Source organism: Rhamphochromis longiceps, linkage group LG3, assembly GCF_057381845.1.
Source record: "Rhamphochromis longiceps isolate RC_006_pf linkage group LG3, R_longiceps_female_GT1.1, whole genome shotgun sequence".
Taxonomy (NCBI): Eukaryota; Metazoa; Chordata; class Actinopteri; order Cichliformes; family Cichlidae; genus Rhamphochromis; species Rhamphochromis longiceps.
This window is the reverse complement of record NC_140559.1, coordinates 41771945-41785868: the sequence shown is the minus strand read 5'-3', so window position 1 is coordinate 41785868 and position 13924 is coordinate 41771945. Positions and strand designations below refer to the sequence as shown.

The 13924-nt window shown below is 39.0% G+C and overlaps 1 protein-coding gene across 1 annotated transcript in view; it reads right to left on the bottom strand.

The window, feature by feature from the left end:
* LOC146674724 (alpha-2-macroglobulin-like) overlaps positions 1 to 10061 on the bottom strand; it is a 36435-nt gene extending 26374 nt beyond the window's left edge. The window contains exons 1-6 of the mRNA XM_085398187.1: positions 9985 to 10061; positions 4419 to 4504; positions 4089 to 4269; positions 3755 to 3911; positions 2395 to 2447; positions 2026 to 2046 (exon numbers count right to left, since the gene is read on the bottom strand). Of these exons, the coding sequence (XP_085254313.1) occupies positions 2026 to 2046; positions 2395 to 2447; positions 3755 to 3911; positions 4089 to 4269; positions 4419 to 4498 (492 nt within the window). The 5' untranslated portion in view covers positions 4499 to 4504; positions 9985 to 10061. The remainder of the gene's footprint in view (positions 1 to 2025; positions 2047 to 2394; positions 2448 to 3754; positions 3912 to 4088; positions 4270 to 4418; positions 4505 to 9984) is intronic.
* Between the last annotated feature and the right edge of the window lie 3863 nt (positions 10062 to 13924).

Here is a 13924-nt window from a genome sequence, read left to right as displayed (position 1 = left end):
GCTCGTACAGTGTTCTTTGGTTTGAAAGCTTAACTCCTCCAAACATACTTCTTGTCATTGTGACCAAACAGCTCAATCTGTGTGTCATCTGTGCATCAAACGTTTCCTGGAAATCCTAATTTTTTCTTTTCATTTAAGTGTGACAATTTGGGTCTTCTTCTGGAACTTGGCAAAGTGGTTATCCTCTTAAGCCCATACGCCCCAGATAAGGGGGCAAAAGACAGGAGATAGGTTTGGCATTGGGGCTTAAGAGGTTATGTCATATGGTGTTGTGAAACAGACAGGATGGAGGACCCAAACCACAAACTCTCAGACAAAAACTAAACTCAAAAATTTATGAGTTTATTGCTGGACTTAAGCAATACAAAACAAAAACAAGAATGAACTAGAACCAAAGAAACAGACAGAGCACACAGCCAGGGAATGAGCAAGATTGTGACAAGAAACAGAGGGGAGATGCAGACATAAATACACACAAACGAAGGGCAAACGAAGGTGGGAACACAGCTAAACGTAATCTAACAAAAAAGATGGGAGGCAAAAGTGAACATGCTGAGACAGGAGACTATCAAAGTAAAACAGGAAGTACAAGAAACACACACTAAGATGCAGACTGAGTAAATGAAGCTTATGCGCAAGTTCATCAAGGAAGATGGATGGTCTCACATCTATCTGCTTCCAGGTGCTGGGAATCTCGAGTTTTGTACTTCCACTTTCCCACGTTTCCAAGCTGTTTGTGTCATCACTGGTCTAGTCCAATCACCTTCTCCAGCCTTTTCCAGGCCAATCAGCATTCATAGCGCATACTTTAAATCTCACTGTGCATCTGTTTTTCTCCTTTGCAGATGCTGTTGTGCAATCCAATTCATCCCCATCCCCACCTCTCATCACTCAAGCTCCATTCAAGACACCTTCATCTCCACCAACAGCGTCTAAGCTCCGATTTATTCAGCAATAAATCATATTCATTCTTGCTAATAATCTGTCCTCACTGAAACACAGGCAACAGGTGGAGTGAGAGAGACACGGAGACATGGCTGGGGAACAGGAAAAAACATGGACACGACTGGGAATTTGAGAGCGAGAGACAGAACTTAACACACCTAACCTGACATGAAAGACTGCACGGGGAGGCACAATAACAAAGGAGATGCTGGGGAGGAAACAGAGACAAGACCAAGAGAACCCTAAAGATAACTAGAAAACTAAAGCGACTTATGAACATAAATATAAACAGAGAGAAACTCCACAACTAACACAAGGAAAATGGAAAATGCTGGGGAAAAAAACCCAGGATCATGACAGGATCATGACAGATGATAATACAGTGATAATGATCCTGTGCAGATGCAGATTTTTGCTCACCTCAAGGCTTCATAATGGGATTTCACAGATTTAGAGACAACATCACAGCAGCTACAGACATCTTTGATGCTGTCTATGATTTTCAGCCTTTTGAAAAACCGATTCAATACTTGAGCTATTCTTACATTCTACTTATAATATAATGTTGTATAGCTTCCTAAACCTCCTGATCTTTTGGTATATTCTATTTCTTCCATGTAGTTCCCATCTTTCCCACCTTCATGTCACGCACTGAAATTGGAATGACTGTAGCCAATGAGTGCCCTCAGTGGACTAATGTTTGAAGCTATACTTTTAGTTTTCTGCTAAAGCACCATGTTCTTCTCTATCCAGCTTTGATATGTTATGGTGAAGGTTAGGCTCCCATTTAGCTGTTCTTCTACTTGTTTGTATTGTAATTATACAAAATAGTTTAATTATCAGTGCTGTGTGTTTAATGTAAAGGTGTAAGAAATAACCTGACACAATATATACTGTTTATATATCAACAAAATTGTCCCACGGTAAAACACTGATATCAGAATCAGCATATAAATTTCAGAGTTGCTGCACTTTGTTGTGCTGTTGGCTTTAAGGAACGTTTAGACCCTTAACAAATCTATTAGATTTACATGCTGAATGTAAAAAAGAAAAGAAAATGATGTGTGGATATTTTCTTACCTCGAGTTCAATGATGTTGCACTAAAAGGCAAAAAATCAAAACGAACAAAAGTGAGAAAATTGTTAGAGGAAATGATTTTCTCATACAGTGTCCTACCAATGTCTCTATCCAACTGCAGGCTTGGTAGAAATTCAAAAATATTAAACACGTAACACAATTGAACATAAAATGAATTTCAACAGTATGTGATTTTTTTATGTTATTTTGTATACTCCAAGTGTTTGCTTGTTAGAGTTATCACAGAATAAGTAAAAAAACAAATTACTAAAGACAGACAATACATTGTACTATTGATTTGTTAGTGCAAGTTGACTGATAAACTCAGAGTGATAAAAGTCAAGGAGGAAAGGAGAGACAGAAACACTCACCAGCTGACTGACAGGTCTCAACTTGGGGTCCAGCGCAACAACCCTGAAATGCACTTTGGAAGAAGTTCAAAGATTTTACACCTTAATGAGTAATAAATCCTGACCAAGAAATGAAACTGAAACATTCTCCAACATCATTACTGCCAAATAAGCAGTAGTACTAACATCATTTTCTCTTTGCTTCTATTCGTAACAAGCTTTAAGTAAATTAAATGTGTATATATTTTATATTGTTCATCCTCATATCCTTTGTAGAGGAAAAGCGTGAAATGGACATGGTGGACTGCCATGTCTATACACGCCTTGTTGTGATATCAGGTTGCAGCAAAAGACTTTCATAAAGCCCGGAGAGCACTTTAAAAAAACACAGCAGATGAGAATCTGACTTCTCCGAAGCAAAATGTAAAGAAATGATAGCTGGCTTAAACGGTGTCAGAGTTTAAAGAACTTTATAGGATAAATCAGAATATTGAGTTGTAACCTAACAAAAAGGTCCATATTAATGTTAATGATGTATTTGCACCTTCAAACTGTACCAGACTTTCCTGACAGCTACAATAAGAGGATGCAAACTCATATTAGGATATGTTTGTGAACAAGGGGTATCTTTACAGAAATAACAAAAAGCCAAACTTCAGTCAGCTACAACTGTTATGTTTTGTCTGTAGTGCTTTAAGTCAGTCACTTTATAAACTGTTAAATACATTTAATAGGTATTTTTTAAAATAATTTATAGTTAATAAAAATCTGCATTGTGAAGCAGCATCCATGAATTTTTTCAAGGCTTCTGCATTTATCATAGAATCATAATGCTGAACAATTTAGAAAAACAGTTTGTAGCATACTTGTTCAGACTGAAGGCAGAAGGTGTTTTAAAAAAGCAGAACAGTTTAAAAGATTTAAATCTAAGTGTTTCAAAGACAATAATGTGTTTCAAAAGTGTTGGTGACACAGAGAGTGCTTGGATTGTGCAGCACTGCTGTATTTTTACACATTTTTATTTATCTATTTAATGTTTAGATTATTCTAAAAAGAAAACATGAATGAATGAATGTTTGCTGGAAATAGTTTCGGTGATTTGTACAAACATGGCCAGACTAACTTCAATTCACATTTTCAAAACTTGCTCAATAGTTTGTAATTATCATAGTTCAGCTTGACATGCTATCAAAATATCTGGAAATTATAGAAATAAACGTTTTTGTTTTTGAGTGAAAGGGACGTGTTCATGGTGGAAGTTAAATACACCCAGGAAAAGGGGGGGGGGGTCTCCCAGCAGCTGGGGGCAGCCATACTAAGAGGCTGAATCTGTATCAGAATAAGTCCATCTAGCTCTGATGGGTCATCAGCTCACTCTTACCTGTTTGTCCAGGGAGGTAGAGGGGTTTATCCGTCTGGATGAATGTCCTGGCCTTGTAGGCTTTGATCATGACTTTTCTCACTTCTTTTGAGTGAAATGTGTCTCCTCTTACCTCCACCTCAAAATCCAGAATCTTTTCTCCTTCCACTAAAGGAGCCTTTAAGAGAAGTGTTTGAGAGAATGAGGCGCATTATTTATTTATTCTTATTTATTTATAAGAATAAATAAATAATTGTATGCTGTGTTTAAAATACTTGACTGTATTCACCTGCAGTCTTCTTTTTTTTATATTAGAAATTACCAAGTGAATCAAAACCCATCTTGGGGAGCTCACCTTAAACTGAGTACAAGTATGAAAATCTTCATTGGATGTATGTGTGAGCAGGGTTGTATTCTCCTCTCTGGACATCAAAGTGACAGTCATGACCACAGTCTCACTGGGCTGCAGAAGACTTGCACAGAATTTGGTCTCAGCTCCAGCTTCTATAACTGCAGGAATGGCCACCAGGTACTGCCTGCAGACACAGACAGATGAACGCTTAAAGCACTGACAAAGAAGGAAACCCCAAACCAGTACTCGTGCAAACTTTAACTACAAATGTTACACACAAAGTCACAAAGCAAACAAATTCTATTTTTCTTTATAAAGAACACTTAAACTTACGGTTCAGCCACCGCTTGATCCACACACATCCAGCTCAGGAGGACACTCAGTGTCCATGTCAGAATTCTTGAACAGCCCATGACTCACTGCAAAGATTTTCAGAGTCAGCGTCTGTTAAATAGACACCCCCTCAACCCCCATGCCCCTCCCACTTAGCACAGATACCAACACCCATGACCAGCCCCTTCTGTTTGGTCTCCAGATATCTTAAAAGCACAAAAAGTTGATCATGCAAAAATTCTACAGGTCAAAAAATTCAAACAATTTTAAGATACTTAAGATGTAGTTGTTTTTTTATCCACAGACTTGTTTAGCACCAGGTGCTGTCTTCAAAATTAAAGCAAGTAGTAGTTTTTTTAAGTTTTTAGTTTTCAAATGTGTATTCCATTCTATTCATGCTAACACTGGAGAGAGAGAAGAGTTATTTTTTGTAAGTATTGATGTTTTCCTAATATTTTACCAAAATCCAGGAAGGAAATGTGGTTGCAGTGAGTGAAGTGTTGTAACAACTACTGATCTGTAATGGCATTCTGAAATAACAGATAACATACATAACATACATATCACAGACGTGATACAGAGTAACACCATGCAGATGCTGACTGAGTATGAAACACAGGATGATCGCTGTGTTGTGAATTAGGGGGCAGGGTTTAATAAGAATATTTTCTTCTTCCTGCTCCTTTTCACACATGGTTGTAGTGTTTTTTGATAGAAAGTGTGGTTGGTTTGTTTGAATTGTTGTACCAAGTGTGAAATAAATAAATAAATGAAAAATGAAATGAAATGAAATTATGAAGAACGTGTCATAAATTAGTAGAAAGGTCACCCGAGCACAAAGCACTGTAAAGGTTCCACAAGTTTATTTACAGATTTAGGCAAGGGGGAACAGAAGCAGTCAACAGAGCAGGCATTTTTGGCTTTTGACTTCCAGTAGTGGCATGCACACATGTGAATAGACCTCACGGGTTCAGGTTTCGCGGCAAGATTTGCACAGAAACAGGTATTAATACAGGGCATCCATGCTGTTCTCCTAAGAATTTCATGGCTTGCTCATATTCACCTAGGGCAGGGGTCAGCAACCTTTTACACCCAAAGAGCCATTTGGACCCAGTTTCCACACAAAAGAAAACAGTGGGAGCCGCAAATACTTGTTGACATCTAAAATGAAGATAACACTGTATATATTGCTTTTTACCTTTATGCTTTGTGTGAAAAACTAAGGTGTGTTGCTTATGAAATCCATGAAGTGCTACAGAGAAAATTATATTTTATTTAATAATAATAATGATAATTGATTGCATTTATATAGCGCTTTTCTAGGCACCCAAAGTGCTTTACAATTCCACTATTCATTCACTCTCACATTCACACACAGTTGTAGCCACAGCTGGCCTGGTGCAGACTGACAGAAGCGAGGCTGCCATATCGCGCCATCTCTGGCCTCTATTTATGTAATTAACACATTTTTAACGAAATATAACAAAAGGAAAGACACCCAGCTGAACTAAAATGATCCATGTAGCAAACAAAAACTGTTGTGAGCCGCCAGCCTTAACAATAAGTACTAATTAAGCACTTTCAATACATTAATTTCGTGACAATCGCCTTTGGGCTTTTGAAGCCTTGGCCTGGCTTTTAAAAAGTAATTGGAAAAAAAGTACCATGTTGCTAAAAAATAAAAAATAAAAAAAAGGGAAAATAGATATTTGCAAAATTCTGCCTAAATATGTATTTTACCTGGTTAATGTGTGTGGCGGGGCGTGGTCTGCAGCACCGCTCCAGGGGACTTAACGTCTGTGCTCTCTATGCTGTTGTTGGTGTGTGTCGGGCTGTGAGCTGAAAAGCTACAGCCGGCTGTATGCGTACAGCAACCGTGTGTGAAAAGTGGTCAATAAAGAGATGCTGAAAAGCGTGTTCATGGAAACATCGTCGGGTCTGCCGTGATGTGTTTACAATGGGACTTCTGCTCCTGAACCTCTGCGCACAGCGTCTGCAAATCGGGGCTGTGTGAAGTCACTTTCATCTTTACGCAGGACTGTAAGCTGTCATCTGTGAGCGGTGTTTGTTTTAACATAGTTCACGGAGGAGAATAGCTGCTGACATAATCCGAAGATCCATAATTGGCCTACCTGGGGTTGAAAGTCTCGATAAATGCACGGCGTTTTGGCGGGTATGACGCTTATTTTGAGTGATGAAAAAATAATAGAATAATAATAAAATGGCACATGCTCTGACTTCTTTCCTCTGTTTAGGGGGACCAGGCAGGGCTGTCCTATGTCGCCGTTGCTATTTGCAATTGTAATTGAGCCCTTAGCCATATCGCTAAGATCAAACCCAGGTATCACCGGGGTTTCTAGAAATGGTATAGAACAAAGAGTCTCCTTATATGCAGATGACTTGCTTCTTTATATCTCAGAGCCAGCATCCTCATTCCCTTTGGTACTTTCAATACTTGAACAGTTTAGCCTTATTTCTGGCTATAAACTGAATCTTGCCAAGAGTGAACTGTTTCCCCTGAATGCTGCTGCACAGAAATATCAGTGCACAGCACTACCTTTTCGAGTTGTATCAGACAACTTCACATATTTAGGGGTTAAAATTACAAGTCATTTTCATGCTCTTTTCAAGCTTAATTTCGACCCACTTGTGGAGAAAGTTAGGCAGGATTTGGACAGATGGTCTCTACTCCATCTGTCTGTAGCAGGGCGCATAAATACAATTAAAATGAATATCCTCCCCAGATTTTCTTTTCTTTTTCAGTGTGTCCCTGTATTTATTCTAATTTCCTTTTTTGTTAAATTAGACAAGATTCTGTCTGGGTTTATCTGGAACAAAAAAACACCCAGAATACACAAGACATATCTTCAAAGACCGAAAAAGATGGGGGGGATGGCTTTACCAAACTTTATGTTCTATTATTGGGCATGTAATATTCGTATTCTCAGGTATTGGCTACAGGGGGAAGACACGAATAATGCCCCGGCCTGGCTCAGTTTGGAGACTTCTTCCTGTGTCTCAGCCTCTTTACCAGCCCTGATTTATGCCCAAAAGCAGCCTTCGAGTACAGGCTCTTATAATAACTCTATTGTCAAAGTTACCTTGAAAATATGGTATCAATTTCGTCGTTATTTTAAGTTGACCTTTTTTCCCCTTCAATCACCCATCTTGAAAAATCCCTCTTTTCAGCCTTCGTTAGTTGATGGTGCTTTTTATTTGTGGGCCTCTTTGGGTATCAGGTCTTTTTCTGATCTGTACATTCAGAATACATTTGCCTCCTTTGAACAGCTCTCATTGAAATTTGGCCTTCCAAAAAGTCACTTTTTTCGCTATTTACAAATCCGGAGTTTTGTTAAGGAGAAATCCTCTCAGTTCCCATCTAGACCTTCTTATCATGACTTTGATAACCTTCTATTGCCTCCGCCCTCATTACAGGGCCTGATCTCCTGTTTGTATGGGAGAATATGTTCCTTTGGCAACTCTTCAATCTTGGCTATTAAATTGGCATGGGAGCAGGATCTGGGGTGTGTGATTCAGGATGACTCTTGGGATAAAATTCTTTACCGGGTCCATGGCTCCTCATTCTGTGCCAAACATGGGCTGATTCAATGTAAGATTCTGCACCGTGTACATTGGACTAAGGCCAGACTAGCTCAAATATACCCCAATCTTAGCCCTGACTGCGACCGTTGTCATCAAACACCTGCCTCTTTAATGCATATGTTTTGGTCATGTTCATCCCTCAAACAATACTGGATTAATATTTTCTTGATTTTATCTAAGATCATCCAGCTAACCCTCCAACCTGTGCCCTTAACTGCTTTGTTTGGGGTTCTTCCTGATTCAGTTGCCTTGCCGACGCCTCAAGCGGATCTGGTCGCATTTCTCACCTTATTGGCAAGACGCAGAATATTGCTATGTTGGAAGTCCCCTTCTGCCCCATCCTGGGAAATCTGGATCAGAGACGTTCTGCATTTTAGCAAACTCGAAAAGATTAAATTCACCCTGCGCGGGTCTACGGCCAAATTTTTTAAGACCTGGCAACCCTTTTTTGATCATGTTCAGACTTTGCGGTCTCGCAATGCTCCCAATTAGCCAGCTCAGACTCTATCATATTTTATTTTTTCTTATCTTATGTTCAAGTAAGAGGCCTAAGTTTAAGTATATGGATTCTATTGTGCCTGCGTTCTATGATGATATTTATTTAACTACTTTATACATATTTCTTTTCTCTAACAGAATTGATTTATCCCTATAACTAAGCTGACCATTTATCATGTGTGGGGGGTTTTTTTTCTTTTTTTTTTCTTTTTTTTTTTTTGTTTGTTTGTGTGTTTTGGTCTTTATGTGTCTGTGTGGAGGTGGGGGTTTTGGATACTCTCCACATCTCCACACAGACACTCAGGAACTGTTGTCTTGTACCGTAGGGTTTGTTACTAGTATTATTAGATTGGATTTTTTCCTTTTTCTGTTTGTACACCCACTGGTACTGCTATAATTATGAGGTGGGAGTGTATGTCTTATATTGCTTTATGTTCTTTAAAAAGAAAACGGCATATTGTTCAATTTGTCTTTTGTAAAAGTCGATGCAAAAACTTTAATAAAAATATCGGGGAAAAAAAAATAAAAAATAAAAAAATAGAATATAATTTTATTTTTGTATTTCTAGAACTACAAGTTAAAAAAGAACTAACATAAATAAAATACACTTTAGCTAAATACTTCTAATTTATTTTCCCAAACCACGCGGAGCCGCACTATAAGGACTAAAGACGCGCATGTTGCCGACCCCTGACCTAGGGTGATGCCCTGCCTGGTGCTGGAAGAAGTGGTTGCTTATTTGGTATCTGTTACTGAAACCAAGGCTCAAAGGAGTCCAGGAGGGCAGGCAGGATGACTGCAACTTGAATTCATCACTCCATAAGATGTGCTGTCACTAATTTTTGGTCCAGTTCTTGAGTAATTGGCATCCCTCAGCATTTGAAATTTGAACTTCCTTCTTTCTCCCTGTGACCTCCCTTGGACCTTGAGCTAGCAACACACTGTGTGACAAACTGCACACAAACAGTTTGTGTGTTTGCTGATGTTCGTTGAGCTGATAGAAGCATTGCATTTGAAATGATTTACCACATGTTACTCCCTTTGTGTTTGCTCGTCTTTAGTAGTGCTATCTAGATGCCGAAGTACCGCAGCTGCAACTTTTGGACACCAATGTTGTACAAAAAAATAAATAAACAAAAAAAAAAATACCGTCCCACTTTAACCCCTGACTACAGCACCCAGTTTTGCCTCTTTTTATGCGACATCCGCTGACTGCCTTTCATGTCTTACTGTTTAGGCTCAAATCGGTTTGGTATTTGAAGGCCTACAGTGACATGAAATAATAACTCCCCTCAAATATGTTAAACCAAAAGTAAGGAGTCTATTTTAAAAATGTAAGTAGAAATTACAGACACTGGTTTAAAATGTAGGGCGTGAAATTAAAAAGCAGTCAAAAAACACAACTACTCAAGTAAAGTACAGATACCTGAAAATTCGACTTAAGTACTGCAACAAATTTTTGTACCTTGTTACTGTCCACCTCTGCTCAGGGGGCTGCCTTGTGAGTGTCTCATGCCATTTTTCTATTTACTCTTCTCTTCATACTTTTGGTCAGTGCAGAAAGAATGTTTAACTGCAGCTATCTGTTCATTCTGACTTTTGTAACATGTTGTTTGGCCTGGATACACTTCAACTGGTTGGATAGCGCCCTACAGGGTCTGTCACTATGCATATAAAATAAACTTTTACTTTTTCAAAAGCTGATGTTCAACTATGTCAAAAGGAGGTCAAATGCAGTCCAACTGTTTATTATATAATTTAGTTTTTTGTTTTGGTATTTAATCCTAGGCATACAGCTGATCTATTTCTTTGATTTCATTAGCTAACTAAAGTCATTTTGTGTTGGTGTTTTTAGTTTTTATTTATGTTTACCGAATAAGACATATTTTGCGCTCTTAGAAAGCCCTTTAATGTATCCCAAAGTACCTGGCGAGAGATTTTTTGTTTTGGTTTTTTCCACAATCCTTGCAATCTTGGCTTTTTCACTGTGCCTGTTATAAGTGTGTGTTCATATGTTTTCATTGGTTAAATTTAATTTTTTTAAAAACATCTCTCAGGAAAAAAAGAGTGTGGATTGTTATCTTTTGCCCTCTTCTTTACATGAGATTTAAAACTATTGATAATGGGTTTTAAAGAAGCTCTAACACTCAGATCCTATCAGCCTCACACTGTGTTTCTATTTGCTTTAGTCTTATTTGGTCTTGATAATCTGTCTTCACGGGAAAAAGTTTTTTGTTTGCTTTTCATTTTGGGGGAGGGGAGGGGTGCATGTTTAAACATTGTACAGTCCAAAGTTTTATAGGTTATGGAAATTTAAAAAAAACAAAAAACATTTCTGTTATTTTTAACATCTGATATTTTATGACAAGAAATCAGAAACTTTTTGTCATTGAGCTAAACTGTTGCCCCAAAAAGCATCTCTGAATGAACAATACAACAAACTCTGAAGCTAATGGGCAACAGTAGTAGAAGGCCACACTGAGTGCCACGACACGAGGCTATAGTTTGCACAAGACTTGGACAACAGAAGAGAGTGAAAATGTTACCCGCAGAGCACAATCAGCTGTATCCTTCAGACAGTAGAGTTAGAATTTGATTTGGTATAGACAGAATGTAAGCATGGATCTTATGGAGGGCCAGGAGTGACAAAATGAATTAATTAATTACACCGTTAAATAATTAATTAAATGTGTGAATAATTCATTACAATTGGAATTAATTCCTGGTGATTTTAACATCTATGTTTGCTGTGAGACTGGAACAGTAGTACAGGGAGTGCAGAATTATTAGGCAAGTTGTATTTTTGAGGAATAATGTTATTATTGAACACCAACCATGTTCTCAATGAACCCAAAAAACTCATTAATATCAAAGCTGAATGTTTTTGGAAGTAGTTTTTAGTTTGTTTTTACTTTTAGCTATTTTAGGGGGATATCTGTGTGTGCAGGTGACTATTACTGTGCATAATTATTAGGCAACTTAACAAAAAACAAATATATACCCATTTCAATTATTTATTTTTACCAGTGAAACCAATATAACATCTCCACATTCACAAATATACATTTCTGACATTCAAAAACAAAACAAAAACAAATCAGCGACCAATATAGCCACCTTTCTTTGCAAGGACACTCAAAAGCCTGCCATCCATGGATTCTGTCAGTGTTTTGATCTGTTCACCATCAACATTGCGTGCAGCAGCAACCACAGCCTCCCAGACACTGTTCAGAGAGGTGTACTGTTTTCCCTCCTTGTAAATCTCACATTTGATGATGGACCACAGGTTCTCAATGGGGTTCAGATCAGGTGAACAAGGTGGCCATGTCATTAGTTTTTCTTCTTTTATACCCTTTCTTGCCAGCCACGCTGTGGAGTACTTGGACGCGTGTGATGAAGCATTGTCCTGCATGGAAATCATGTTTTTCTTGAAGGATGCAGACTTCTTCCTGTACCACTGCTTGAAGAAGGTGTCTTCCAGAAACTGGCAGTATTCTGGGAGTTGAGCTTGACTCCATCCTCAACCCAAAAAGGCCCCACAAGCTCATCTTTGATGATACCAGCCCAAACCAGTACTCCACCTCCACCTTGCTGGCATCTGAGTCGGACTGGAGCTCTCTGCCCTTTACCAATCCAGCCACGGGCCCATCCATCTGGCCCATCAAGACTCACTCTCATTTCATCAGTCCATAAAACCTTAGAAAAACCAGTCTTGAGATATTTCTTGGCCCAGTCTTGACGTTTCAGCTTGTGTGTCTTGTTCAGTGGTGGTCGTCTTTCAGCCTTTCTTACCTTGGCCATGTCTCTGAGTATTGCACACCTTGTGCTTTTGGGCACTCCAGTGATGTTGCAGCTCTGAAATATGGCCAAACTGGTGGCAAGTGGCATCTTGGCAGCTGCACGCTTGACTTTTCTCAGTTCATGGGCAGTTATTTTGCGCCTTGGTTTTTCCACACGCTTCTTGCGACCCTGTTGACTATTTTGAATGAAACGCTTGATTGTTCGATGATCACGCTTCAGAAGCTTTGCAATTTTGAGACTGCTGCATCCCTCTGCAAGATATCTCACTATTTTTGACTTTTCTGAGCCTGTCAAGTCCTTCTTTTGACCCATTTTGCCAAAGGAAAGGACGTTGCCTAATAATTATGCACACCTGATATAGGGTGTTGATGTCATTAGACCACACCCCTTCTCATTACAGAGATGCACATCACCTAATATGCTTAATTGGTAGTAGGCTTTCGAGCCTATACAGCTTGGAGTCAGACAACATGCATGAAGAGGATGATGTGGACAAAATACTCATTTGCCTAATAATTCTGCACTCCCTGTATTGACACTTTTAATCTCACTCAGTGGGTGAGTGATCCAAGTCATGAAAAAGGTCACACACTCAATCTGGTGCTGTCATATGGTCTGGATGTTTGTATTATGGAAATCAAGCATTGTGGGATATCGGATCATTTCCCAGTGATGTTTAATATTGCAGTGTGTAATGCTGAGTTGAACAGCGAGGGACCTGAGTGTTAGTTGCACATGATAAATTCACTGACCGCTGCTCACTTTTCCTCTGCTTTTACTAACTCTGTCCTCTTTGATGCCAACCTTAGTGCAGAACTAGCGTCTTTGGGCATCCTATGTGACTGCTTATCAAAATATCAGAAGATTGTTAAAGCCACAAAATCTGCATTCCTGTCCAGCATAATTTCTAGCAAAGTCACAAGTCCCGAGTTCTTTTTAATAACTTACCTTCTGCATTCAGGGTGAAGTTCTTTGTAACGGGCACTGCATGTGAGCCTTTTCCCAGAGTCCCTGAGCACTGCCTGGAGGCAGAAAACACCTGACAGCGAGAAGGTCATGTCCTGACTTTTTTGTGGCTCAACAGAACACTGTGGTTCAGTGGCTTAGGATGTGGAGCGACTGGATCCTTGTTGTACCAAATTATCTCAACATCCTGAGGGTAGTAGCAGTTTGCTTCACACTTGTGAAGAGTGTTAACTGATAATTAAAAGATCAGGATGATCTCCAATTGATTCCAACTGATAACAAAATCAATTAAAACAATCAATATTCCAAAACAAACACAAAAACAAACACCAGTTAACTTTATAGCTGTTTCCTGATATCAGAAATCAATTTAAAGGGAAATCAGAATACAAAACCAATCAGCAGTTAATACTATAGGTATTACCTACAATATTATATGATTCCATCCATCCATCCATCCATCCATTCGCTTCTACTTGTCCTTTTCAGGGTCGCGGGGGGCGCAGGAGCCTATCCCAGCTGTCATAGGGCGAGAAGTGGGGTACACCCTGGACAGGTCACCAGTCTGTCGCAGGGCTAACACACAGGGACAAACAACCATTTGCGCTCACATTCACTCGCACATTCACACCTATGGG